The sequence below is a fragment of the Thalassophryne amazonica genome, chromosome 6 (assembly GCF_902500255.1).
Source record: "Thalassophryne amazonica chromosome 6, fThaAma1.1, whole genome shotgun sequence".
Taxonomy (NCBI): domain Eukaryota; kingdom Metazoa; phylum Chordata; class Actinopteri; order Batrachoidiformes; family Batrachoididae; genus Thalassophryne; species Thalassophryne amazonica.
Genome location: NC_047108.1, coordinates 99,541,912 through 99,569,614, shown reverse-complemented (window position 1 = coordinate 99,569,614; position 27,703 = coordinate 99,541,912). Strand labels below are relative to the sequence as shown.

Genomic DNA, 27,703 nt, shown 5'->3' with positions numbered 1-27,703 from the left:
CAACCACTAGGGAGCGATAGGCACAAGTTGATGTAATTGTGAGAAAGAACCCATAAAGATGCTAGCAACGATCCAGTTCATTTTTGCAAACATGAGATAGGGGGTAATTGAAGGGGGTACAGTAATTGCACTGCTCTAGTTTAATTACTTTTAATTAAGGACAACCTGAACATGCTCTGATACAATCTTTTTTGAGCTAATGAGCTTGAACTCAGACACTCTGGCAGGACATAGGTGACTTTGTAGATGATGATGTGAGTGTTACAAGATCAAAGGATGTTCTGATTGCTTGAAATGGACTGCATTTATATAGCGCTTTCCCATCTGCATCAGACGCTCAAAGGGCTTTACAATTATGCCTCACATTCACCCCAATGTCAGGTTGCTGCCATACAAGGCGCTTACCACACACCAGGAGCAATAGGGGATTAAAGGCCTTGCCCAAGGGCCCTTAGTGATTTTCCAGTCAGGCGGGCTAGCTTGAGAGGCTGAGTGAGTGCTTGAGTATGTATTTGCAACTGTCGTGGATCAAGACTAAGATCTAAACTTTAGGCTAAGTGACTTCCTGCGCTCAGCCATCAGAAGTGCATCTGAATGTGGAAGTCGCTGAGATTCATCTTGGCAGTGACATCCATGTCTGTGGTCGCTCATCCTATGAGGTAATTTTCTGGAGGACGAAGGTCCAAGGCTTCATTGACCTGGTGGCTTCAGACTATCAGCATTGACCCAAGACTTCAGCTGGATGTCTTTGTTCCTTGTCTCTCCAGAGAAGCCTTAGAGATCACTAGAATTACACCTTCATCAACCACTTTATTAGCAGACGTGTAAAATACAGCTTCAGAAAGTAACCCCCCCCCCATGTGTTGCTTCTACCTGTGCACCTAAAACAGGTGATCTCAATAATTAGCTCATCCACCTGCCTGAAGAGCTGAACTAATTACAATCAGCTGGTTAACTAGGAAGATGTAACAAATATGTGGCTGGACACCTCTGTTTATTAGGTACACTTTGCTGGGTTGGACCTCCTTTTGCCTTCAGAATTGTAGCATAGCGTGGGTTCTGCCAGCAAGACTCTGGTTTCAGCTTCCCTCACATTTACTAATTGATAACATCTGTATCACTAATTAGAAGCAGTTGCTAGTTTAGCATTTAAACATGACCAATAGGAATCTGTTACATGATTTAAAGACATCGCATGTCTCGCATGACTCGCATGTCTTCATTTTGCAGATGCGTCTGAGACTTAGCCACCTCCTCCCTGCTGCTTCCTATTGGTTCCTGGTGTGACTCCTTCTCCGTCACCTCCTGCTGGTCCCCATCTTTCTGTGGCCTTGTGTCGCTCATTGGTGCTCTGGTCACTGTCCTGTCCTGTGTGTCCCCTCCTCCACCCCACCGCCACCAGTTGGTCCCTGTCCAGTGCCGGGGGTTGGCTTTGCCCCTGCCTTTCTTCAAGAGCAGGATTCGTACTGGCACCCTGTCATCCAGGAGTGGGGATCAGCCCCAAACTAAAGAATGCCTTTTTCTGTCAAACTTGCATGTATGCATAAATGTTCAGCTTCACTTCACCTGAGTCTTGAAGGTGGAACTGTCTTAGTTCTTCATGGCATAAATTCAACAAAATGTTGGAAACAGTGCTCAGAGATGTTGGCCCATATTGACATGTTGGCATCACAAAGTCACATATTCAGCCAGTCTGCCTCTTCTCCTCTGGCCTCTGACATCAACAAGGTATTTTCATTCACACAGTAGCTGCTCACTGGATATCTTCTCTTTTTTGGTCTATTCTCTGTAAACCCTAGAGATAGTTGTGTGTAAAATCCCTGTAGATCAACAGTTTCTGAAATACTCAGGCCAGCCCATCTGGCAACAATTGTGGCAAGTTCAAAGTCACTTAAATCACCTTTATTCCCTGTTCTGATGCCCAGTTTAAACTTAAGAAAGTTTTCTTCACCACGTCTATGTGGCCATGTGATTGGCTGATTAGCTTTTTGTGTTAACAAGCAATTGAACAGGTGTACCTAATAAAGTGGCTGATGAGTGTACATAGTGATGCTCAGGAGGTGGGATGGAGCAGAAGTTGCCAGAATAGTTCCATGCTGTGCTGAATGAGGCGACACATGCAGCACCAGCGTATACTGTGAATGCACTGGCTGAGCTTAAAAAATTAAGATAGCAATTTGTATGGATGCATTTTAAGAATAGGTTACACATAATTCCTATGTCCAACTTTTGTTCCAGCATTGTTGTATGTTATTACGTTACTCGTATTCACACATTTTTACACGTACATATTTTATGACACACTAACCCCATGAAACATTTTAGAGTGCATGTCCCAGACCTGAATGAGCTTGAAATGTGAAGATAAATAAAGCAGGCTGTCTACGTTCCACCGCAGTTATTTGTTTTTAGGTTTTGTTTTTATTTTTACTTAAACAAAGAAAGTAGTATTGCTGCTGAATCCAACATCAGTATAACAGGATCATAATGCATGTGATGTTGCAGGTAAAGACAAAGGAATCAAACTCTCAAAGGTCGTGACAAAAGAAACAAACCTACTAATTATTCAGATAGTTCAGCAAAAAAGCACTGTTCTTAAGAAATGATGTGTGTGATGTGTTTTTGGTGAAAAGGGCTTATCATTTTATCACCTGCTGCTTCAGAATCCCATAGATATTAGAAGTGTGTGTGTGTGTGTGTGTGTGTGTGTGTGTGTGTGTGTGTGTGTGTGTGTGTGTGTGTGTGTGTGTGTGTGTGTGTGTGTGTGTGTGTGTGTGTGTGTGTGTGTGTGTGTGTGTCATTAGCTGTCTGCTCAGTGCTAGCTCTCATTCATCACTCAGTGGATTGCCTTTGGGTGGATGCCTGCTAATTTTATGGAAATATTTTGTTTTTGTTTTTATTTTGTTCAAGATCCTGACAACCATTTGGTGGTTTTCCTTCATATTTGGTGTAATGTTAGTGTCTATCATTGGCATGATGTTCATCATAAGAAATAGCTATTTGGAAAGTCGGCACACTGCCTTCCAACCACCCTTGTAGATGTCAGACCATGACATTTAGGACTCCTTAGTGGGTGTTTGAGGATCTCATTCACATCTTGATTCAAACTGAGAGAATTTTGATCTGCTATGTGTTGTTGTGTTGTCTTACTTTATGTGTAGCCATTCCAGTCTGTGCACACCTGATCCCGTCAGATCTCAGAAGATAAGCAGATTAGGTCCTGGTTAGTATTTGGGTGGAAGACCGCTGAGGACCATCAGGAGCTGCACATGTTTCTCCATGTAGAAATGGAGTTGTGCCAGGAAGGTGCGTCTGGCTTAGAACTTGTGCCAAGTCACATTGCAGTTCTATACCAGATCCACTGTAGTGACACCAAGCAACTTGGGCAAGCAGGAAGACGACAAAAAAAAAAAAAAAAAAAATGCAGTTGTCTTACTTTAGAAATCTCAGTTCTGAAGCGGGAGAGCATATTTTGAATAATGTGGAACAGTCAGATTTGTGTTTTAATTGTGGGAAATTTTCATTTCAGTACACAATGCATAGTACTTGTAAATGGACCAGAAGCACTTGCCCAAATGCCCTGTAATGATGGTTTTTTTAAAATGTTATTGTTAAACTATTTTAAGTAATGGGTGCAAAACCCTTCTGCATTAATCAGGTATGAGAGCATGTGCTGTGCCACGCATTGCCACATCCATCCCACTGCGGAACCACCATGGGTTCTGGATGGCAACCACCCAGGCAGACCACCAGTCCAGCCCCACCTCCTGAAAGTGGTAATCTCTCTGCCCCCGGCATCAGCAAAGTGCTCTCACAGAGTGTGCAAATGAGAGATCTTTTCCAGTGCTGAGCTTTGTGAAGTATTTTACAGCGGCTGAATTGTCAATCCAGCCACCAAAAAAAAAAGTTATCAGATTCTATGTCCTGGAGAATCATCTACAGTCCCTGGAGCGAGTTTGTCATTCCTGAGTATGAAGGACTGCAGCATGCTAAAGAAGGCAAAGGGGACGTCCACATATCAGCTGGCTACAGGAGATGCATGGCTGCTTTCGAGAGGTGGAGATGGGCCGGCTGTCTGCCTCAGTGGTTGCCATCCAGGACCGAGTGACGCATGACATCAGTGCATGCTCTCAGCATGAAAATGTTTTACATGTGAATGATTTGCACAGTAATATCATAAATTCTATGTAAATGATCAGATTTATAGCATTGTAACACAGCTAACATCTAGGGTAGTGTTCGTAGGCACCCTTACTGGAATAGGTTCCTCCCTCATCATTCATCTTCAACCGCTTTTCCGGGTTCGGGTCGCAGGGGCAACAGCTCCAACAGGGGACCCCAGACTTAGATCTTAGAAGATTAATCAGAATTAACAGTGGGACAGCTCCTACTTACAGCATTTATGCTCACTAATAAAAGATGAACATGTCGTCTGTTTCAAGAAAACACTTCTTTAGTAGGATAAAAATCACATTTTTTCAAACTCTTTCCTGATTAATCACAGCGAATGTGAGCACTTTATTTGTTGAGATTACATGGAACATAATTAACAGATTATTATACAAGTTCATGAACTGTTGGTCACTGTAACACCAAGAAAATATTACATTTTGTTCATAATCCACATGTGGATGTGGGCATGTAAGATGGCTATAAATTTATTATATAATTGCAGTGTTTATCTGTGATAGGATTTGTAATGTTTATATTTTTCATCAGCAATTGAAATGAATATCTTACTGTTGGATTGGTGTGAATGTGAATCTCCTGGCTGACTGTACACAGATGTAGTTTGGTGTGGTTTCAGATAGACAGTGGAATCTGATGGATTAATGGACCTTGGCTGTGATAATCTAATGAGCTGCTCTAGGGTTGTTGTTTTTTCTCTCCCGTATAGTTTTAATTTAAAAGTTCTAAACTTTGTCCTTATCACACAGTAGCATGGCTAATTATAGAGCTTTGTGCTTAACAGTCTTAGTTTTTGGCACATTTGACTTTATCCTATGTTTCCAGGCTCCAGGCTGTGCTGTATAGTTTTGGATGGTGGTGCTGAAAGAACAGCTCCTCTGCTGCCTGTGAGCCAACCGTACAGTCAACCGTATGTTGTTACTGCAAAGAAAGTAATAGTGAGCTAATGAAAGCCCTAATTTAATGAGGTTATTTCCCAACTCTTTGCCTAAATTGCTTCTATGTCAGTAGGATAGAAAATATCCTTTTAGGACTGGGCAATCAGTGTCTCCTTAATGTATGTGCAGTTTGTTTACATAGAAGCATTTACATTTAATCCCCACAAATTGAAACTCATGTGGTTTAGGTGTATTGTGATTTGTAAGGTATCTGAAGAAAACAATGATTTTAAGTAATTTAAAGTGGTGATGAGGTGACACTAGCTGTGATGCCAACTCTGTTTTATTTTTATGATCATTTACTTTGGAATTAATTCAACATAAGGCTTACTATTAAGAAAAATGTGACTACTTGAAATAAACAGTAACTGCTTATATAATATATCTCGTAAGGTCTCGTGGATGAGTCTGTAAATACAGAGCGTTTTTGTGTAGTACATCCCGGACACCAGGGGGCGGCGGTGTGTTCCACGAATTCGACTCAGTGACACGAGGAAGAAATGACCGGGTTGGAAACATGGCGTCCGCCTTGGATGATGATGATCTCGTCAATGATGATTATTATTCTCTGTTAAACGCCAGAAGAGAGGTACATAAGAAATGTTAAATTAATCCGTGTCTGGGCATCTGTATGTCGCATCCGTTTAGAAACTTCTTACGGTGCAGCCATTGGCGGCTGCACGTGTAATCGGTTTTAACTTTAGCTTGATGGCTAACTCGTGACCTGCGACTTTGATTTTTGTGCCGTGACTTTTTTTTTTTTCCAAGAGGGAAAACAAGTTGGAAAGGTTACGATTGAACTGCACAACGGCGAGAAAGTGTAATATAGCCGTGTTAATTTGAGCGTTTGTGATGATATTGACAGACGTTTTCTTGCTGGGTAGTGCTAAGTAGCAAGCTGTTGCCATGTATTAACATTACTGTAACAGCCTTCATGAAACTTTACAGGCAAATGGCTTAAAAATCGCGTTCAAGTTTTATGTGTTCTCTGGGAACACTTGTTGGGAAAAAGAATTTGCAGCATGAAACTTTGAGCGGTTTGTTCTTGGTGTTGCAAAAAACACCATTGTTGCTGTCATGTTAACAGACTTAAAGGTAGCATCAGACAGGTAGACAGTTGCGTGTTGTGTCCGAGGAGAGAATGTTTTCACTGGTGTTTGTTTGTTAGTGAGATAACGCAAAAATTAATGAACGGATTTCATTGCAATTTGGTGAGCAGATAGCTATTGTTCTGGAAAATAAGTAATCCAGTTTTAGAGCTCATCAGGAATTTATTCTGGACATGAGCCTGAGGAATATGTGGCATGTAGCAACATTTAACTCAAAACGCTGTGAGAGGATGCTGCTGTAATTTCATGAGCAGATGGGTAATGTCCTTGAAAACCAAGAGATTTTATTTTTAATTTGATCCAGAAGTTCTAAAGCAATGTGTGGCCATGACTGCAGTATGTGCTTTCTGACTGCCTTCTTGCTTAATTTAGATTTGAAGGTCTCAACTGAAGTAGTCTCCCTAATGTTACTGAGAAGCTGGTTTATGGGTAGAACAAATATTTGAAACAGTCCTTCAGTTTATTTATATTGCACCAAATCACATCATATGTTGCCCCAAGTGCTCCACAAGGGTAAGGTCAAGCACACTTTCAACAGTGGCAAGGAAAGAGTCCCTCTGGTGTTTTTTGATTATTGGAAGAAATCTTAAGCAGACCAGTCTCAGATGGGTGACAATCTGCTTTTGCCATAATAACACTAACAAAATAAAATAAACAAAGTACAACAAAGAATTGTTTATGATTAGGGCTCTACATAATTTCTCAAAACTTGATACGATATGTATCACTGGACATCCAGTCCTCAATGCATGTCATAATATTGAAACATTTTATGTGGTAATACTGCAGGGGTGGTGGCCAAGTGGTTAGTGCACTTGGTTTCAGTGCAGAAGGTTCCCAGTTCAACCCACCCTCACCCCCCAGGCCACATTTCTCCATGTAATGTGGAGTTGCGTCAGGAAGGGCATCCGGCGTAAAACTTGTGCCAATTCAACATGCAGATCCGCCTTGGATTTGCTGTGGCGACCCGAGTGCAAAACAAGGGAACAGCCGAAGGAACTTACTTACTGCTTATATAAATTGTATTTGAATGTGTACATAAATTGTAGTGGATGTTGTTGGTGTGTAACCCAGCTTGTTTATACCTTAATTATTCTGCTTAATGTGTGCTGTATTAGTCTTTTCTTTTGCAGATTTTCACCTTTTCGCAACCTGCATGTTTGTTTTATAAATTATTTTGAAATTTATGGCTTCTTTAACTGACCTGATGTCAAAGCTAGAACCCAGAACAGACCCAGCTGTGCCTGAGCTTAGATGCTCTAGTTATGCAGAAAAGTTAAATTATGTAAACATATTTATATGTCTCATTAATAGGGGATTGCATGTGTCAGTGCACATTCTGAGAGTAGCCCTCACGCAGTGCATCATGGGATAGTTTGTATGCCAACAGGTGATGTCAGTTAATGTAAATAATGAGAGATGCAGTACTTTTAAGCCAGTTTTGGACCCAGAAGATGTACCTGTAGCTGTTATTATCTCGCCATTCAAGGCAGCCACAGTAACAGAACTAAAAAAATGGTTAAAGTGCAGAATTACAAATTTAAAAGGCAAGAAAAGGGATCTAATAGAGGTAAGTTCTGACTAACTTGCTAGGTACGTACTGGCTAACTGATGAGTTATCTTGTGAGTGGTGGGGTAAATTGCACATATTTAGAATATTCATAAAATGCTTAATATTTGACCTTTCTCCATGGGAAAAACAAACTTGTAATGGAGATAATCTTGGCTACGCTTCTTTGAGCTCATTCAGATCAGTAAGTGTGTGCTGCTTTGTCTCTGTCGTGAGCCAATCACATGTATTTGTTGGTGGATGGGACTCTGAACCTCAAAAGAAAGAAAAGAAGTAAAGAAAGAGAGTTGTTTCTGCACTAAAGCGCTGCAGGAGAAAGCTGCTCTAGGCAAGGGGGATGGAAACGGGGGGTTCGGGAGGGTTTACTAAGCAACGCGTCAAATGGAGGCTGATTTTCCTGCAAGCTGTGTGCAAAACTACTACATTGGTGGTTTTGATGGAAGTGGTTTGAGTAGAAAAACCATTAGTGCATCTACATGTGTTTTCTGGCTGCTCCAGACTCAGTGGGATGATGTTGGCTTGAACTTACAAACTTTCTCTTCCAGCCCTGCTAGTATTGTGAATCCACTTGTTTCCAAGTGTTGCATTCTTAGGAAAAACATAAAAGTTTGCATGTTTATCCCTGATATTGTTACTGAACCATCCAGGGATACAAGTAATCCCTGGCATTCTGAGCCTTTTGTTTACTTTCTGAGTGTGTCTGCACGTCCACAGCAGGCACACATTTCCCACATCCAAAATCCAATATGGCGGGTATGCAATTCCCCTATTCCACTTAGTGCGGAATAAGCCAAATCAGCATTATCAACATGCATGAACCGTGACCGTGTCAAATATTCCGGTCAGAGGTCACACATACCCACTTTAGTTAACAAAGCATAGAAGCTGCATTACCAGAGTGTTTGATCCATTTATATCTTGCCTTTAAATATATATTTAGCAGTGTTAAGTAGTGTTAAAGCAGCATGCCAGGTCCACATTGTTCTGTGGATGATACGCATCAGATGTAAAAGAGAAAAAAGCCATTGCTTAGCACAGGAATGGAAACAAGGCGCCACACATCACATTTGTGCTCCACAGTAAGCGGTGCACTGTACTTCACACTATGACATGATATTATGAATTATCACATCTGTGCAATCGTAATGTCATATATACATCACATCAAATATTTGGCTGGGTTTATTTGGATATGTAATAGTTAAAAAGGTAAAAATAATAATTCTAACTTACTGGTCATTTTTACTCACGGAAATAATGTGAAAGACATCGCCTCAAAACACATGGATGCGTTACGCAATATACAACACTGGTTGAATGACATTTGCCTGCAGTTGAATACAAAAAAAACAGTTTGTATGATGTTTAGCAAACATCCCACTGACATTAGAAGGTCCAATGTGTTTTTTGACGGGGAGGAGTTGGAGCTGGTATCTCAATTTAAATATCTTGGAATTATCTTTGACTCAAACTTGTCCTTCAAAAAAAAAAAATTAAAAAGCCGAAAACACAGTAAATTTTAATTTACTAAATATTAAACATATACGTCCCTCTCTTACAATTAATGCATCCAAAACATATCACTTTTGCATGGTTTTCTCATACATTGACTAGTGTTTCACTAACTGGGCATTTGCAGGCACTTCGGTATTAAAATCCATAGAGCAGCTGTATAATAGAGCAGTTAAGATATATAACTCTTAACATCACTGTAAGGTTCTGGAAAAGCATAAGTTTCTAGACTTTGAAAATCTGAAGGTATTCAAATATGCCTGTTTCATATATAAATGTTTACATGGACCAGCACCAACTTCTGTTAAAGAATTCATACACATAAAAAGACTCACAGGGTATGGTACAAGATCTGACACAAGAGGTGACTGTGAGATTACTCATGGAAGGACCACCTTTGGTCAGAACGTGTTATCCATAAAAGGTGGACAAGCTTGGAACAACCTCCCAGTCACAATCAGGGAGAGCACCACTTGCAGTACTTTCAAAGGACAATTGAAAGCTTGGTTACTGACAAATCACACATGCAACCATCTGTAGCCTATAAAACAATTCAACTGTGGAGGCACCACTCAAGTTTCTTTTTCAGTTATATGTACATAATACCCTTGTGTATTTTATTTTATTAAACAGTTTAGTAGTCTTTACACAATAAATTTGTGTATGACACCCTGTGCAATATTTACACTTGTGCAAGTGAGTGTTTTGGGCAACGTGCAATATAACCTAGTACTGTAATGTGCAATTACATCCAGCCATTGAAGCACTTTGCACGTAGCACTTGTCACTTTAATACAGTACTTTTGCACCACAACAGCCATCATAAAACTCTTTTGGTTCCTCCACCTGTCGGCTGCTTATTAACTGTCAATTATTGCTACTTTGAATTGTAAATATTTGTATGTATATTCTGTTTGAATTGTTTTTCTATCATGATTAATTTATTTTGGTATGTTGTGTGGTCTTAGTCTGTTTCTATGTTACTGGGGCTCTGGATGGAAATTAGCATCCTGCTGTAATCCGGCATATTTACATGCAACAATGTTCATCAATATGCATTGTCCCATTTCAAATAAACATATATATATATATATATATATATATATATATATATATATATATATATAGTACACAGTCTCTGTATACAAATCCTAGAAATGGACAGGTCTCAGTCTGCATAAAAACCCTAGAAATGGTCATGCCCCAGTCTGTATACCCTGTGTATAAGTTTTGCTCATCTTTCTGTATGCAATACTTGTTAATATCTGCAAGCAGTGGGGGGAGTTGGGGAGGGGGGTTGCTTTTTGCTGATGGCTTGTTTTCCCAAAGGTCTGACAGTTTTGGCGGATTGGGAATTGTCAACTGACGGATGTCAGTAAAGACATTCTTTTCTTAATGGGCTCCATTCATCTTTAGTTTATACTATGGGAGCATTTTGTCATGTATAAGTACATAAGATCAGGCCACAAGTTCTTTCTTCCATTTACCACTTATTTTGTAGTGTGTTTTTGTTTTTTGTTTTTTTGTTTTTTTGCAAAATTCTTTGAAAAGATCAATTTTCCATCGCTCAAAATTTTCAGTAATTTCTTTGCTGTTGGAGCTTATTGTGTGTTTTGGTCGTTGTGAACTTTGCCCGGCCCAGCATGTACCCCTCGTACAGAGATCCCAAATTAGCTTATTGTAAATCTAAGGCAGAGTAATACTGATAAACATTGTAGTTGTTAAAAAATATGATTATTGTTGTTGTTATTACTATCATAACGTATAGTATATGCAAAAAATGTCTTCAGAAGTTGGCCTTTACTCAAAGGGGATAGGGTGGGGTTGGGGGGGGGGGGGTTCTCTTTTTTTTTTTTTTTTTTCTTTCCCTCTGGCTAAGGCCCTGGCCAACACAGTAGGCATGAAGAATGGATAACTTGTGTATTTATCTAGAAAGCGTTACCTCATTGACAGGTAAGAAGGTTTTATCCCTGCTTTTATTGCATTCTATCCTCAGAAAGAGACTTTCCACATATTTAGGGGAAAAAAAGCAAACCTTTAGGATTTTTTTTCTCTTTCTCCTCTTCACCACTGGTGTGCTGCTCTTGTTTGTTGTGTTGCACCATGATTTAAGACACAAAATATTTTTGAAAGCACTTGGACCTTTCATACAAAACAGTGGACTAACTGCTTGCTACATCCAGCGCTGACATATCAGAAATTTGGGAACAGAATTAGCTATGCGTACTGAGTGTCATATACTGGTTTTTCAATAATACCGTGACCTGCTATGGACCTCTAGAGATGATGCAACAAAGCATCCAAGTACTTATAAAGGCCAGTGGACATATGAACCATTTGTCAAACAGTGAACTGGGATTATCACAGTTATCTGACAGTTCTGCTCCTGATAAAACCCCAGTAAAGACCATAAGTCCCCCTGTATCCCCATCAAGCTACAGAAGACCAAGGCCCTCATTCAGATAGGATGATTAAATGAGATTTGCTGATTTTGGAAGTAGAAAGACACTTTCTGTTTTGGTCTGAAGACTTGAACAGTATCCATGGGAACCATATGATAGACTTTTAGAGTAGGGTGAGCCTACAAATAGTTCTCTGTTCCTTTAACAATAATTTCTGGCTAAAGTTTGATATTGTGGAAACACAAGATATATGGCAAAAGTCTTTGCAGACAAATCTGCCTACTCTGTATTGGAATGCTTCCAGTCTGTTTTTGATGATGTTGATTGTAGATGTCCCATATACTAGTACAGCATTCCAATTTCACTCTCATTAAGGTTTTATCGGCGGTCTCTTTAACTGTTGGCAAGCCGCTGTAAAGATTTGTACAGAACAGGCCAAGAACCTTGTATGCTTTAGAATTGTGCTATTTATACAGTCAACCCATTTCAGTTTGGGATTGATCTCCACCCCTAGCTAGGTTGGCAGGCTCAAGAGCTTTATTATTCATGAAATATGTTGACTGAATGTAAGACTTTATACGGGCTACATGCATGGTGTAATACTTGGCAACATTGTTTAATTTGGTAATGGGACTCCCAGTCACAGAGGATGTTTATATAATTTCATAGACTCTGCCTTTTCTCATCAGAAGATGTCTCACGATATACTATGCAGTTGTCAGCTAGGAGTCTTATTTGGGCAGTATTTCTTCAGGCAGGTCATTTAGATACAAGATAAATGACAGTGGTCCAACGTCAGTACTCTGGGGTATGCCTTACAGAGGACACCCTTCCAAAACATGCTGAGAAGGCTTTGTAAGGAAATTGCTGATATACATATGTAATGATCCGGTGGTTTCTGCATTTTTCAGCTTGAGCAGGAGTTGTTGATGAGGGACATGGTCTCAAGCCTTATTGAAATCCATAATTATTCCATCTGCCTGACCTTGCTTATCAACAGTTTTGGCAAGGTCATGAGCGTAAACGTGCACACTGATATAATAAGAATCCTTTAAGTCTAACAGTCAGCACAAAATTATACAGACTGAATATCTCTTGATTATAGTGAGAGAGAAAAAAATTACATTTCCATTTTTGCTATATTGGTTATTCAGGCACACATAGCAGGGGCATAGGGCTGCATTGTGTGACTGCTCTTATGATTTAACAAAAACCTCAACTACAGTTTTTGTCTCCGAATAATTTTCCATTTTCTTATTATATTTTAGGCAACACAGGAGGAGCTGAAAGTGGCCTATAGACGGCTATGCATGTTATACCATCCAGACAAGCACCGGGACCCTGAGCTAAAGCGTCAAGCAGAACAGCTTTTTAATCTTGTACACGAAGCTTATGAAGGTAAGAAAACCATCAATCGCATCATTCAGGTGGCTCCCTTTTGGCTGCATGTGATTCTAATGTGCTAAATGTTGTGATGTACATTAAACTATAATAAACTGCACTACCAATACCTACCCATCTCTTTTAGTTCTCAGTGACCCACAGGCTCGAGCTATATATGATATATATGGCAAGCGAGGACTTGATGTTGAAGGATGGGAGGTAAACGCATTGTACACTGTAGTCACAAAAAATCCACATGGGCAGTTGTTATAGACCATTACAAACAATCTTGACCGTGTTAACCAGCTGTCTGCCCTAAACCCCATGGTAGTCAGTTAGATACATCTCAGAAATAATTGACATATTTAATGATATTTTGTATTGAATGCATTTTTAGTGTTTAAATCATATTGTAGCTAAGTGTGTCAGATGGGCAAAGTCATACCATAACTAAAATTTATATGTGTAAACATGAATTAAAAATCACCAGTTGTCTTGGAGGAATATTGATGAATTTGTATATTATGGAATTTTGACAATCAGATGCCTCTTAATGTACTGTAAAGAGTGCTAAATAACAGGCCTGTCACAATAACAAATTTAGCTGTTTGCCTCAGAAAATATGAGGATAATCCATAATATCACAATATTATTTTTGTCGTTATTTTCAGACCATTTCATGTCACTTATGTAATATGGCATATTGATGCAAGTCCATCCTTTTGAGACGCTGGTTTTTCAGCTGTGTTGAATAGCTGCATGTCTTTAATCGTGAAATGAGTAACACTTTTTGTGAGTGTGCTACATTTTGCGCTGTCTTGTTTATATTTGCACTGTTAGGTAAGTGCATCCTAAATAGCAAACTGTCTAAGAGAAGGAGGTGGGGTCTCTCTGGCTCGGCTGCAGTTTTTGTTCCCAGTTAGGAAAACTGGATGAGATTGTGATGTTTGAGGTGCAGTTTCAGGTTGGTTGTATTTCAAGTTTTCATTGCCACTGTTTTCAAGAAAAGTCAACATACCGGCTTGTCTGCTTTGGGTTCTCATTCTTGCTCATTTGACTTCAATCTCAAATGTTCCCACACTGGAGCTGTGGAATTAGGCTTTGAAACCGAGTCCATGCACGCATCAAAACTTTCTAGATGGAAACTCGCTGCACATGTTGGTAACTCGCTGAAATGTTGGTGATAACTGTGCATTTAAAGGGCAATTATTGAGGCCAACAAAATGGATTGTGTTCATCTTCATATATTGAATGATAAGTTGATATATATCGATTATCACGACAGGCTGAGTAAATAGTTGGTTTTTTACTCTCTCTTGCTCAGAAAATACTAGGTTTTATTTATTTTTCTCAGACTTGGCAAAACAAATCTACAGATTTAAAAAGAACAACACTGACATATGTATTTGAATGTAATATATAGTCTTTTTTTTAATCTTTCTAAAGCACTTTGAGTTGTCTTTGTACCTGAATGTTGTGACATAAATAAAATTGCTTCTCTAAAGCAAGTCCATTTATACTTTCACATTTGAAAGCACTGCAGGAGAGTACCAAGTGTTTCTGTATAAAGAGAAACCAAAACTAAAAGCATGACCACTCTTCACTTTTACTGTTTTTTTTTTTCCAAACATTAATTAGTGGTTAACACCAGTTTGTTGTGTTTGCATGAGCATACATGATGCCTGCTGTATAATCGTGTTTCCCCACTATTTGAAAGTGGTTTTGATCATTTTGATTTTAAATAGGGAAAAAAATGTTTTCAGAATTTTTGGAAACCTTAAGATGATCGTACTCTACTAAATTGTGCAATAGAGAATGCATGTTACTGCAGGTGACCTAGGGATGGGTATCGATAAGATTTTATCGCTGTCGATGCCATTATCCATTCTGATTATCCATCCGATTCCTTATCGATTCCCTTTTCGATACCTCGTGAATTTTGTACTAAAAGTAGGCTTTACAGGTTTTCTATGTATTTCATTGAGTCTTAAAGTAAATAAATATGAAATTGGTCACTGTATCCTTGATCTGTGGACTTAAATAAAAGTAAACAAAACGGTGTTTCGCTTTGAAGTTATTAATTCAGACTGGATTCTATCGTTCTAACTTGACTCGTCAGAGAGCCGCATAACGTTTGGAGCTGTGTGAACAGAACGGAGGACGATTCTCGTTTCTTTCTCGCAACAAGACAGGAGTCCCACTTAGTAACTTTAATCCACACAAAAGTGAATCACAATTGACATATTCAGGGATGAAAGTGGTGAAAAACAAAAAAAGCTGAAACCCAAAATTACCCCCCAACACCACATGCACGAAAATGTTTCAGTTCTACAACCCCTGGCAAAAATTATGGAATCACTGGCCTCGGAGGATGTTCATTCAGTTGTTTAATTTTGTAGGAAAAAAGCAGATCACAGACATGACACAAAACTAAAGTCATTTCAAATGGCAACTTTCTGGCTTTAAGAAACACTATAAGAAATCAAGAAAAAAAATTGTGGCAGTCAGTAACAGTTACTTTTTTAGACCAGAGGGAAAAAAATATGGACTCACTGAATTCTGAGGAATAAATTATGGAATCACCCTGTAAATTTCATCCCCAAAACTAACACCTGCATCAAATCAGATCTGCTTGTTAGTCTGCATCTAAAAAGGAATGATCACACCTTGGAGAGCTGTTGCACTAAGTAGACTGACATGAATCATGGCTCCAACACGAGAGATGTCAATTGAAACAAAGGAGAGGATTATCAAACTCTTAAAAGAGGGTAAATCATCACGCAATGTTGCAAAAGATGTTGGTTGTTCACAGTCAGCTGTGTCTAAACTCTGGACCAAATACAAACAACATGGGAAGGTTGTTAAAGGCAAACATACTGATAGACCAAGGAAGACATCAATGCGTCAAGACAGAAAACTTAAAGCAATATGTCTCAAAAATCGAAAATGCACAACAAAACAAATGAGGAACGAATGGGAGGAAACTGGAGTCAACGTCTGTGACCGAACTGTAAGAAACCGCCTAAAGGAAATGGGATTTACATACAGAAAAGCTAAACGAAAGCCATCATTAACACCTAAACAGAAAAAAACAAGGTTACAATGGGCTAAGGAAAAGCAATCGTGGAATGTGGATGACTGGATGAAAGTCATATTCAGTGATGAATCTCGAATCTGCATTGGGCAAGGTGATGATGCTGGAACTTTTGTTTGGTGCCATTCCAATGAGATTTATAAAGATGACTGCCTGAAGAGAACATGTAAATTTCCACAGTCATTGATGATATGGGGCTGCATGTCAGGTAAAGGCACTGGGGAGATGGCTGTCATTACATCATCAATAAATGCACAAGTTTACGTTGATATTTTGGACACTTTTCTTATCCCATCAATTGGAAGGATGTTTGGGGATGATGAAATCATTTCTCAAGATGATAATGCATCTTGCCATAGAGCAAAAACTGTGAAAACATTCCTTGCAAAAAGACACATACGGTCAATGTCATGGCCTGCAAATAGTCCGGATCTTAATCCAATTGAAAATCTTTGGTGGAAGTTGAAGAAAATGATCCATGACAAGGCTCCAACCTGCAAAGCTGATCTGGCAACAGCAGTCAGAGAAAGTTGGAGCCAGATTGATGAAGAGTACTGTTTGTCACTCATTAAGTCCATGCCTCAGAGACTGCAAGCTGTTATAAAAGCCAGAGGTGGTGCAACAAAATACTAGTGATGTGTTGGAGCGTTCTTTTGTTTTTCATGATTCCATAATTTTTTCCTCAGAATTGAGTGATTCCATATTTTTTTCCCCTCTGCTTGGTCTAAAAAAGTAACCGTTACTGACTGCCACAGTTTGTTTTCCTGATTTCTTATAGTGTTTCTTAAAGCCAGAAAGTTGCCATTTGAAATGACTTTAGTTTGTGTCATGTCTGCGATCTGCTTTTTTTCTACAAAATTAAACAACTGAATGAACATCCTCCGAGGCCGGTGATTCCATAATTTTTGCCAGGGGTTGTAGAAGCTCTGAAATGCAATCTGGGACTATTCCATACAATAAACTGCAGTGAGTGCAGCATCCATTTTGGTGAGAAAAAAACAACTTTCTTTATTTAAATTAATTCCAGTAGTATTCTGCTCTTACTAGGTGTTTTGAAACACAAGGTTCGGTCAGATCGGCACACAGAAATGATCACACAGACTGCATTTTGCTAGAATAAAAAGGCGTATATTTATTCCCCACAAAAGCAGTTACATCAAACACAAGTGGTTGCAGCGCATTTTTCTCTTACCGTGACGCCTTTAAGGTGGAGAGCCAACACCTTCAGCAGAGTGCGCCTGTCAACCGGCTGGGCGTTCGTACGTTAACCCGCAGCAGACTCTGTTGAAGCATGGTTCTACTCCCTTTTTTCTAGTGTGTCCGCGAAGGGAGGGTGAGTGGCCAACTCAACCTCCCTGGCGCACATAATTTCTTTAATCAACAGGCATCTGAAAGTTATTTTCTCTCTCTTACAAAGACATAATAAAAGCAGCTCTTCGCTCCCAGTTCCGAATGATCCCAGCATGCTTCACTCCCAGTCGTTAGTGGCTACAAAAAACAAAGTCGTGCTATCAGTGTAATAATAACAAGTACATCCAGCTCTTCGCTCCCAGTTCAGACTGACCCCAGAGTGCTAAAACAAAATTAAATAACAAATACATTCTCAGGGTTACTTTAAGACAGGTGCAAAACAGCACAATAACATTTTTATTATACACTAGGATACAGCAGTTTTCTAGTTTGGCAGATAGTTCTGGAGGAAATTACTGAAGAAATTAACAAATTGAAAATATGGTTTGACCGAAACAAACTGTCATTAAAGGAGACCTGCATTGAAAAAAATGCAGTCAGATTTTTTGAACAAAAAATGACTTACATTTACACATGAGATCCTTCTGAATGTAGTAAAGTAAATCTGCAAGCCCAGATCTGTCATTCAACGGAGAAATCTTCATTTGAAATGGACAAATTTACAGCTAACATTTAGCCCTCCGCAAACTGTCCCTCTCATCATGGACGCTGCCGAGACGTCACGGACAAGACCCTCTCCCAGCATGCATTGCACCAATTGTTAATTTGTGGATTTACGTCAGTTTGCATCTGCACCTTTTTCTTGTCTTATACGGAAGGATCTACTTTTTTAAAACTTCATATTGTCTTGCGGCACGTTTGGTGAGTACACATTTCTTTTATTTGTGCTTGAAAATTATTTTCGGGGACTTTTTCATACGCCCGTTTGATTGAGTGGTGTCGCAGTGAAAATCTACTGTCTTTCGCCTCCGTTACCATCGCGTGATATGGAGGCGAGACCCGCAAAGAATCCCAGTCATTAAAAATATATAAACCTCTCTCAGCGTCCATGGAGCTCATGGGCTTCGATTGCCGAGACGAGCGGTGCTGTGGATTTTGCCGCAAGAAGTCTGTCCTTGCAGCAACAGGTGTACCGGCCGCTTCGCATTAAAACAGCGAGCGTAATCTCAGGACTTGTGCCAAGTGTGTTTCAGCTCCATTCAGTAGACAGAGAGGTGATGCCGGTGTTGTGCGCTGAATCTGGCACAACACCGGCTGCAAAGCAGACACGGGCGGTGTGAGTGGCCCGTGTCGGTGGTTAACGAGCTTGTTAACGAGCCTGCAGACTTAATAAGCGCAGTGGAGGCAGAGAGCGGGAGAGGAAGAACGGCGCCCGCTGTCGATGTCGTTGCTGATCTGAGCACACAGATCTGCAGCTTACTTTTGGATGTTGAAACCAGGACGTGTATAAGTAACATTACTAACAGATAAAATCAATTTCAATGCGGGATCGGACTGAAGGTGGGAGCGCGTTGTCTTGGCAAATCTGATGCTGGTATCTCTTGCTTGCCTCTACTGGTGGTTGGCTCTCACTGCGGTATTGTATCACTTCCTGTTCCGGAGCACAGCGGTGTTTTTCTGTATCTGTTAGCTGTTTAATCTGCGCAGTTAGATTGATCTAGTTATCTAGATTACGATTTGTTTCCCAGGGTAATCTTTACGTGCCTTAACTAAAGCACTCCTTCGGCTGAATCACCTCTAAATTATTTACACATTATTCACTTTGCGTGTTTTTAGGAATCCGCTAGCTTAGCGTAGCTACTAGCTCTTAGCCGATTTAGCATGGCGGCTTCTCCTGTCTCTCCCGCACTTTTCTGCTCTGGGTGTGAAATGTTTAGTTATTCCTCGGCCTCATTTAGCAGTCAATCATTTTTTTTTTTATATAGCGCCAAATCACAACAAACAGTTGCCCCAAGGCGCTTTATATTGCAAGGCAAGGCCATACAATAATTATGTAAAACCCCAACGGTCAAAACGACCCCCTGTGAGCAAGCACTTGGCTACAGTGGGAAGGAAAAACTCCCTTTTAACAGGAAGAAACCTCCAGCAGAACCAGGCTCAGGGAGGGGCAGTCTTCTGCTGGGACTGGTTGGTGCTGAGGGAGAGAACCAGGAAAAAGACATGCTGTGGAGGGGAGCAGAGATCGATCACTAATGATTAAATGCAGAGTGGTGCATACAGAGCAAAAAGAGAAAGAAACAGTGCATCATGGGAACCCCCCAGCAGTCTACGTCTATAGCAGCATAACTAAGGGATGGTTCAGGGTCACCTGATCCAGCCCTAACTATAAGCTTTAGCAAAAAGGAAAGTTTTAAGCCTAATCTTAAAAGTAGAGAGGGTGTCTGTCTCCCTGATCTGAATTGGGAGCTGGTTCCACAGGAGAGGAGCCTGAAAGCTGAAGGCTCTGCCTCCCATTCTACTCTTACAAACCCTAGGAACTACAAGTAAGCCTGCAGTCTGAGAGCGAAGCGCTCTATTGGGGTGATATGGTACTACGAGGTCCCTAAGATAAAATGGGACCTGATTATTCAAAACCTTATAAGTAAGAAGAAGAATTTTAAATTCTATTCTAGAATTAACAGGAAGCCAATGAAGAGAGGCCAATATGGGTGAGATATGCTCTCTCCTTCTAGTCCCCGTCAGTACTCTAGCTGCAGCATTTTGAATTAACTGAAGGCTTTTTAGGGAACTTTTAGGACAACCTGATAATAATGAATTACAATAGTCCAGCCTAGAGGAAATAAATGCATGAATTAGTTTTTCAGCATCACTCTGAGACAAGACCTTTCTGATTTTAGAGATATTGCGTAAATGCAAAAAGCAGTCCTACATATTTGTTTAATATGCGCTTTGAATGACATATCCTGATCAAAAATGACTCCAAGATTTCTCACAGTATTACTAGAGGTCAGGGTAATGCCATCCAGAGTAAGGATCTGGTTAGACACCATGTTTCTAAGATTTGTGGGGCCAAGTACAATAACTTCAGTTTTATCTGAGTTTAAAAGCAGGAAATTAGAGGTCATCCATGTCTTTATGTCTGTAAGACAATCCTGCAGTTTAGCTAATTGGTGTGTGTCCTCTGGCTTCATGGATAGATAAAGCTGGGTATCATCTGCATAACAATGAAAATTTAAGCAATACCGTCTAATAATACTGCCTAAGGGAAGCATGTATAAAGTGAATAAAATTGGTCCTAGCACAGAACCTTGTGGAACTCCATAATTAACTTTAGTCTGTGAAGAAGATTCCCCATTTACATGAACAAATTGTAATCTATTAGACAAATATGAGCAGTAACGGTACTTGTAATAAGTGTAGCTTATTCGTAGCTTTGGAGGCCAGGCTGGGCGAATTGGAGACTCGGCTCCGCACCGTGGAAAATTCTACAGCTAGCCAGGCCCCTGTAGTCGGTGCGGACCAAGGTAGCTTAGCCGCCGTTAGTTACCCCCTGGCAGATCCCGAGCAGCCGGGAAAGCAGGCTGACTGGGTGACTGTGAGGAGGAAGCGTAGCCCTAAACAGAAGCCCTGTGTACACCGCAAACCCGTTCACATCTCTAACCGTTTTTCCCCACTTGACGACACACCCGCCGAGGATCAAACTCTGGTTATTGGCGACTCTGTTTTGCGAAATGTGAAGTTAGCGACACCAGCAACCATAGTCAATTGTCTTCTGGGGGCCAGAGCAGGCGACATTGAAGGAAATTTGAAACTGCTGGCTAAGGCTAAGCGTAAATTTGGTAAGATTGTAATTCACGTCGGCAGTAATGACACCCGGTTACGCCAATCGGAGGTCACTAAAATTAACATTAAATCGGTGTGTAACTTTGCAAAAACAATGTCGGACTCTGTAGTTTTCTCTGGGCCCCTCCCCAATCAGACCGGGAGTGACATGTTTAGCCGCATGTTCTCCTTGAATTGCTGGCTGTCTGAGTGGTGTCCAAAAAATGAGGTGGGCTTCATAGATAATTGGCAAAGCTTCTGGGGAAAACCTGGTCTTGTTAGGAGAGACGGCATCCATCCCACTTTGGATGGAGCAGCTCTCATTTCTAGAAATCTGGCCAATTTTCTTAAATCCTCCAAACCGTGACTATCCAGGGTTGGGACCAGGAAGCAGAGTTGTAGTCTTACACACCTCTCTGCAGCTTCTCTCCCCCTGCCAGCCCCTCATTACCCCATCCCCGTAGAGACGGTGCCTGCTCCCAGACTACCAGTAACCAGCAAAAATCTATTTAAGCATAAAAATTCAAAAAGAAAAAATAATATAGCACCTTCAACTGCACCACAGACTAAAACAGTTAAATGTGGTCTATTTAACATTAGGTCTCTCTCTTCTAAGTCCCTGTTGGTAAATGATATAATAATTGATCAACATATTGATTTATTCTGCCTTACAGAAACCTGGTTACAGCAGGATGAATATGTTAGTTTAAATGAGTCAACACCCCCGAGTCACACTAACTGTCAGAATGCTCGTAGCACGGGCCTGGGCGGAGGATTAGCAGCAATCTTCCATTCCAGCTTATTAATTAATCAAAAACCCAGACAGAGCTTTAATTCATTTGAAAGCTTGACTCTTAGTCTTGTCCATCCAAATTGGAAGTCCCAAAAACCAGTTTTATTTGTTATTATCTATCGTCCACCTGGACGTTACTGTGAGTTTCTCTGTGAATTTTCAGACCTTTTGTCTGACTTAGTGCTTAGCTCAGATAAGATAATTATAGTGGGCGATTTTAACATCCACACAGATGCTGAGAATGACAGCCTCAACACTGCATTTAATCTATTATTAGACTCTATTGGCTTTGCTCAAAAAGTAAATGAGTCCACCCACCACTTTAATCATATCTTAGATCTTGTTCTGACTTATGGTACGGAAATAGAAGACTTAACAGTATTCCCTGAAAACTCCCTTCTGTCTGATCATTTCTTAATAACATTTACATTTACTCTGATGGACTACCCAGCAGTGGGGAATAAGTTTCATTACACTAGAAGTCTTTCAGAAAGCGCTGTAACTAGGTTTAAGGATATGATTCCTTCTTTATGTTCTCCAATGCCATATACCAACACAGTGCAGAGTAGCTACCTAAACTCTGTAAGTGAGATAGAGTATCTCGTCAATAGTTTTACATCCTCATTGAAGACAACTTTGGATGCTGTAGCTCCTCTAAAAAAGAGAGCTTTAAATCAGAAGTGCCTGACTCCGTGGTATAACTCACAAACTCATAGCTTAAAGCAGATAACCCGTAAGTTGGAGAGGAAATGGCGTCTCACTAATTTAGAAGATCTTCACTTAGCCTGGAAAAAGAGTCTGTTGCTCTATAAAAAAGCCCTCCGTAAAGCTAGGACATCTTTCTACTCATCACTAATTGAAGAAAATAAGAACAACCCCAGGTTTCTTTTCAGCACTGTAGCCAGGCTGACAAAGAGTCAGAGCTCTATTGAGCCGGGTATTCCATTAACTTTAACTAGTAATGACTTCATGACTTTCTTTGCTAACAAAATTTTAACTATTAGAGAAAAAATTACTCATAACCATCCCAAAGACGTATCGTTATCTTTGGCTGCTTTCAGTGATGCCGGTATTTGGTTAGACTCTTTCTCTCCGATTGTTCTGTCTGAGTTATTTCATTAGTTACTTCATCCAAACCATCACATGTTTATTAGACCCCATTCCTACCAGGCTGCTCAAGGAAGCCCTACCATTATTTAATGCTTCGATCTTAAATATGATCAATCTATCTTTGCTAGTTGGCTATGTACCACAGGCTTTTAAGGTGGCAGTAATTAAACCATTACTTAAAAAGCCATCACTTGACCCAGCTATCTTAGCTAATTATAGGCCAATCTCCAACCTTCCTTTTCTCTCAAAAATTCTTGAAAGGGTAGTTGTAAAACAGCTAACTGATCATCTGCAGAGGAATGGTCTATTTGAAGAGTTTCAGTCAGGTTTTAGAATTCATCATAGTACAGAAACAGCATTAGTGAAGGTTACAAATGATCTTCTTATGGCCTCGGACAGTGGACTCATCTCTGTGCTTGTTCTGTTAGACCTCAGTGCTGCTTTTGATACTGTTGACCATAAAATTTTATTACAGAGATTAGAGCATGCCATAGGTATTAAAGGCACTGTGCTGCGGTGGTTTGAATTATATTTGTCTAATAGATTACAATTTGTTCATGTAAATGGGGAATCTTCTTCACAGACTAAAGTTAATTATGGAGTTCCACAAGGTTCTGTGCTAGGACCAATTTTATTCACTTTATACATGCTTCCCTTAGGCAGTATTATTAGACGGTATTGCTTAAATTTTCATTGTTACGCAGATGATACCCAGCTTTATCTATCCATGAAGCCAGAGGACACACACCAATTAGCTAAACTGCAGGATCGTCTTACAGACATAAAGACATGGATGACCTCTAATTTCCTGCTTTTAAACTCAGATAAAACTGAAGTTATTGTACTTGGCCCCACAAATCTTAGAAACATGGTGTCTAACCAGATCCTTACTGTGGATGGCATTACCCTGACCTCTAGTAATACTGTGAGAAATCTTGAGTCATTTTTGATCAGGATATGTCATTCAAAGCGCATATTAAACAAATATGTAGGACTGCTTTTTGCATTTACGCAATATCTCTAAAATCAGAAAGGTCTTGTCTCAGAGTGATGCTGAAAAACTAATTCATGCATTTATTTCCTCTAGGCTGGACTATTGTAATTCATTATTATCAGGTTGTCCTAAAAGTTCCCTAAAAAGCCTTCAGTTAATTCAAAATGCTGCAGCTAGAGTACTGACGGGGACTAGAAGGAGAGAGCATATCTCACCCATATTGGCCTCTCTTCATTGGCATCCTGTTAATTCTAGAATAGAATTTAAAATTCTTCTTCTTACTTATAAGGTTTTGAATAATCAGGTCCCATCTTATCTTAGGGACCTCGTAGTACCATATCACCCCAATAGAGCGCTTCGCTCTCAGACTGCAGGCTTACTTGTAGTTCCTAGGGTTTGTAAGAGTAGAATGGGAGGCAGAGCCTTCAGCTTTCAGGCTCCTCTCCTGTGGAACCAGCTCCCAATTCAGATCAGGGAGACAGACACCCTCTCTACTTTTAAGATTAGGCTTAAAACTTTCCTTTTTGCTAAAGCTTATAGTTAGGGCTGGATCAGGTGACCCTGAACCATCCCTTAGTTATGCTGCTATAGACGTAGACTGCTGGGGGGTTCCTATGATGCACTGTTTTCTTTCTCTTTTTGCTCTGTATGCACCACTCTGCATTTAATCATTAGTGATCGATCTCTGCTCCCCTCCACAGCATGTCTTTTTCCTGGTTCTCTCCCTCAGCCCCAACCAGTCCCAGCAGAAGACTGCCCCTCCCTGAGCCTGGTTCTGCTGGAGGTTTCTTCCTGTTAAAAGGGAGTTTTTCCTTCCCACTGTAGCCAAGTGCTTGCTCACAGGGGGTCGTTTTGACCGTTGGGGTTTTACATAATTATTGTATGGCCTTGCCTTACAATATAAAGCGCCTTGGGGCAACTGTTTGTTGTGATTTGGCGCTATATAAAAAAATTGATTGATTGATTGATTGATTGTCCTTGACGTCATGGAAATGATACGGCTGTACAAACTATTTTCACAGAGGGCTAAATTTTAGCTGCAAATTTGTCATTTTTAAACGAAGATTTCTCCACTGAATTACAAATTTGGGCTTACAGATTTACTTTACTGCATTCACAAGGGTCTTATAAATACATATCAGCTATTTCTTTCTGAAATCTGACCACATTTATTTCAATGCAGGTCTACTTTAAACTTAAAGAAGACAGGGATGAAATGGAGGTGTAAGAGTCACTAGGTGTTCACAGGAAACATTTATTTCTGTATGTATGTATTTATTTTATTTATTTATGTTAATTGTTAGTTGCTTTTATATTTTCTGTTGTGTTTCTATTCATGTTCTTTTTGTCTCTTTTTCTAAAATTGTTTATAATAAGTATATATTGTATATAATAATCATTAGATTATTAACATATAAACAAAAATAAATTTAAGAAATATTACAATTTGAAAACAAATGCACCCGAACGTGATGACAGCTGCAACTGCTTAATGCTAACTTTTAATATTGAAAATGCCATAGACATGCTAACGTGTTAGCATCACTCCCGTTTTTAAGTTATAAAATACATCTATCAACTGTTTCAGAAGACCATAACAGGTCGGTTTAACATAGAAAAGGTAAATAATACTCACAGATGTATGCTCTTTAGGGTTTTAGCGGGGGAAAATTAAGCCAAAGAAAGAATAAACGAAGCAGTAGATCGAAGCATTGCTTCAATCTGCAAACCACTCCTTCGATTGGTTCAAGGTTCAAAGCAAAGCCGTGCTGCAGAAAAGTTGATTACGGACCCACTGCAGGGTCTGTAATCAATGTAGAGAAATTATCATTTTCCTGACAAACACCCCCCAAAGCAACGGCCACTCTGAAGGACCGATAACAGAATCGTTAAGCACAAAGCTTATTGATGTCGGTGGATCGAATAATTTCTTAACTATACCCGAAAGGAACCGGTTCTCGATACCCATCCCTATGCAGGTCCATATAGAAGCACATGCCATTTTGCAGTTTGTTTGGCACCATGGCGGTTTAGTGATTAGCACTGTTGCCTCACAGCAAGAAGGTCATGGGTTTGATTCCCACCTGTGGCCTTTCTGTGTGGAGTTTGCATGTTCTCCCCGTGTTTGCGTGGGTTTCTTCCGGGTGCTCCGGTGTCCTCCCACATTTAAAGACATGCATGTTAGGTAACTTGGAAACTTTGTCATTGTCCAGGTCTCCCTTGCAAAAGAGATCTCCATCTCAATGGGACCAACCTGATTAAATTGAATTAAATAAAAATAAATAAATAAATTTGTCTTGTGAGATGCAGGCTGTCCTATTTCATCATCAGGCTTATAACAAGGTATAAGATAGGTGAAAACTCACACACTACGCATTTGCACTTCATGACACAGACCTATATGCATGACACACTCACCCTTCAGTGAATACGCCAGTTTGTAACTGCACCCTCTGCAATATGCAGATTATAAAAAACACTTCGACAATAAATTCAGATTATGTGGAGATGGATGACACACAGTTGAATCCATGAACAGGAGCAGCCAAAAGAAAAGAGGAATGGTTATGCACAAAGGTGCGTGTACAAGTTGGTCTCTGCATCAGCCACGGATGGGACCGCATCTTGTTGCACTTCTCCTGGACGGTACATCTTTGCTGCGAGGAGCAGACTGTAATTGAAATGTATATGTGACTCTTCTGAAATGTGCTGTTACTTTACATTCATGCTTTAGGGTACAACAATAATTTAATGTATCATTGTGTAGTGTACACCCAGCTTTAATGTTAAAAATGTTCGAAGTAAGTCTTCTACGGAAAGAAAAATTAAGGTTTAAAAATACAGACAAGACCTTCCACCTTACTGTCTGTGATTCTGAAAATGGAACCCACAGTGGTAAAGCTTTTTGCTGATCTGGCAGTTCAGTCTGTAGTTAATAAGTGTAGTTGTCAGAGACATATTATGTTATACTCTTAATATACTTCAGCCTTGAAGTTTTTCAAATGACGGCAAATGACTGGAAGTATGGTTGCTAAGTGAATATAAACCACATATAACGAAAAGTTTGGCGCAGTTTGTCCTCAGACCATTAACAAAATTGTCAAAATGCTGGTCCTGGCAGGAGAAAACATGATACATATCTGCTCACTATGAAACAACCAATCCACCATTTTCATTACATTCACGTTATATCACAGGTGGTGGAAAGAAAACGAACACCGGCAGAGATTCGAGAAGAATATGAGCGTCTTCAGAAAGAGCGGGAAGAGAGAAGACTTCAGCAAAGGACCAACCCAAGGGTTTGTTCAGATGAAAATTGCAAACCTCATAGTATCTAAATGTGACGCAAACATCCATATTGTTTGTATTGCACACACGTTAATCACTGAACTTACTCACAGGGAACGATTAGTGTGGGTATTGATGCAACTGACCTCTTTGATTGGTATGAAGAGGACTACGAGGATATGGTTGGAGGGAGTTTCCCACATATAGAAATCAATAGGATGCATATATCACAGTCCATAGAGGTAACTGCTTCAACTTCATTCTACGTAATGATTTAAACCACAGCCATGGCCACGATGAATTGATATA

At 40.0% G+C, this 27,703-nt stretch overlaps 1 protein-coding gene and 1 pseudogene across 1 annotated transcript in view; both read left to right on the top strand.

The window, feature by feature from the left end:
- Positions 1–3,153: 3,153 nt before the first annotated feature.
- On the top strand, positions 3,154–3,272 carry LOC117513140 (annotated as a pseudogene).
- A 2,332-nt stretch (positions 3,273–5,604) lies between these two features.
- The window catches only part of dnajc11a (DnaJ (Hsp40) homolog, subfamily C, member 11a), a 39,504-nt gene continuing 17,405 nt past the window's right edge, over positions 5,605–27,703 (top strand). Inside the window, exons 1-5 of the mRNA XM_034172932.1 lie at positions 5,605–5,715; positions 12,988–13,117; positions 13,248–13,321; positions 27,304–27,405; positions 27,508–27,636. Coding sequence (XP_034028823.1) covers positions 5,644–5,715; positions 12,988–13,117; positions 13,248–13,321; positions 27,304–27,405; positions 27,508–27,636 — 507 coding nt within the window. The 5' untranslated portion in view covers positions 5,605–5,643. The remainder of the gene's footprint in view (positions 5,716–12,987; positions 13,118–13,247; positions 13,322–27,303; positions 27,406–27,507; positions 27,637–27,703) is intronic.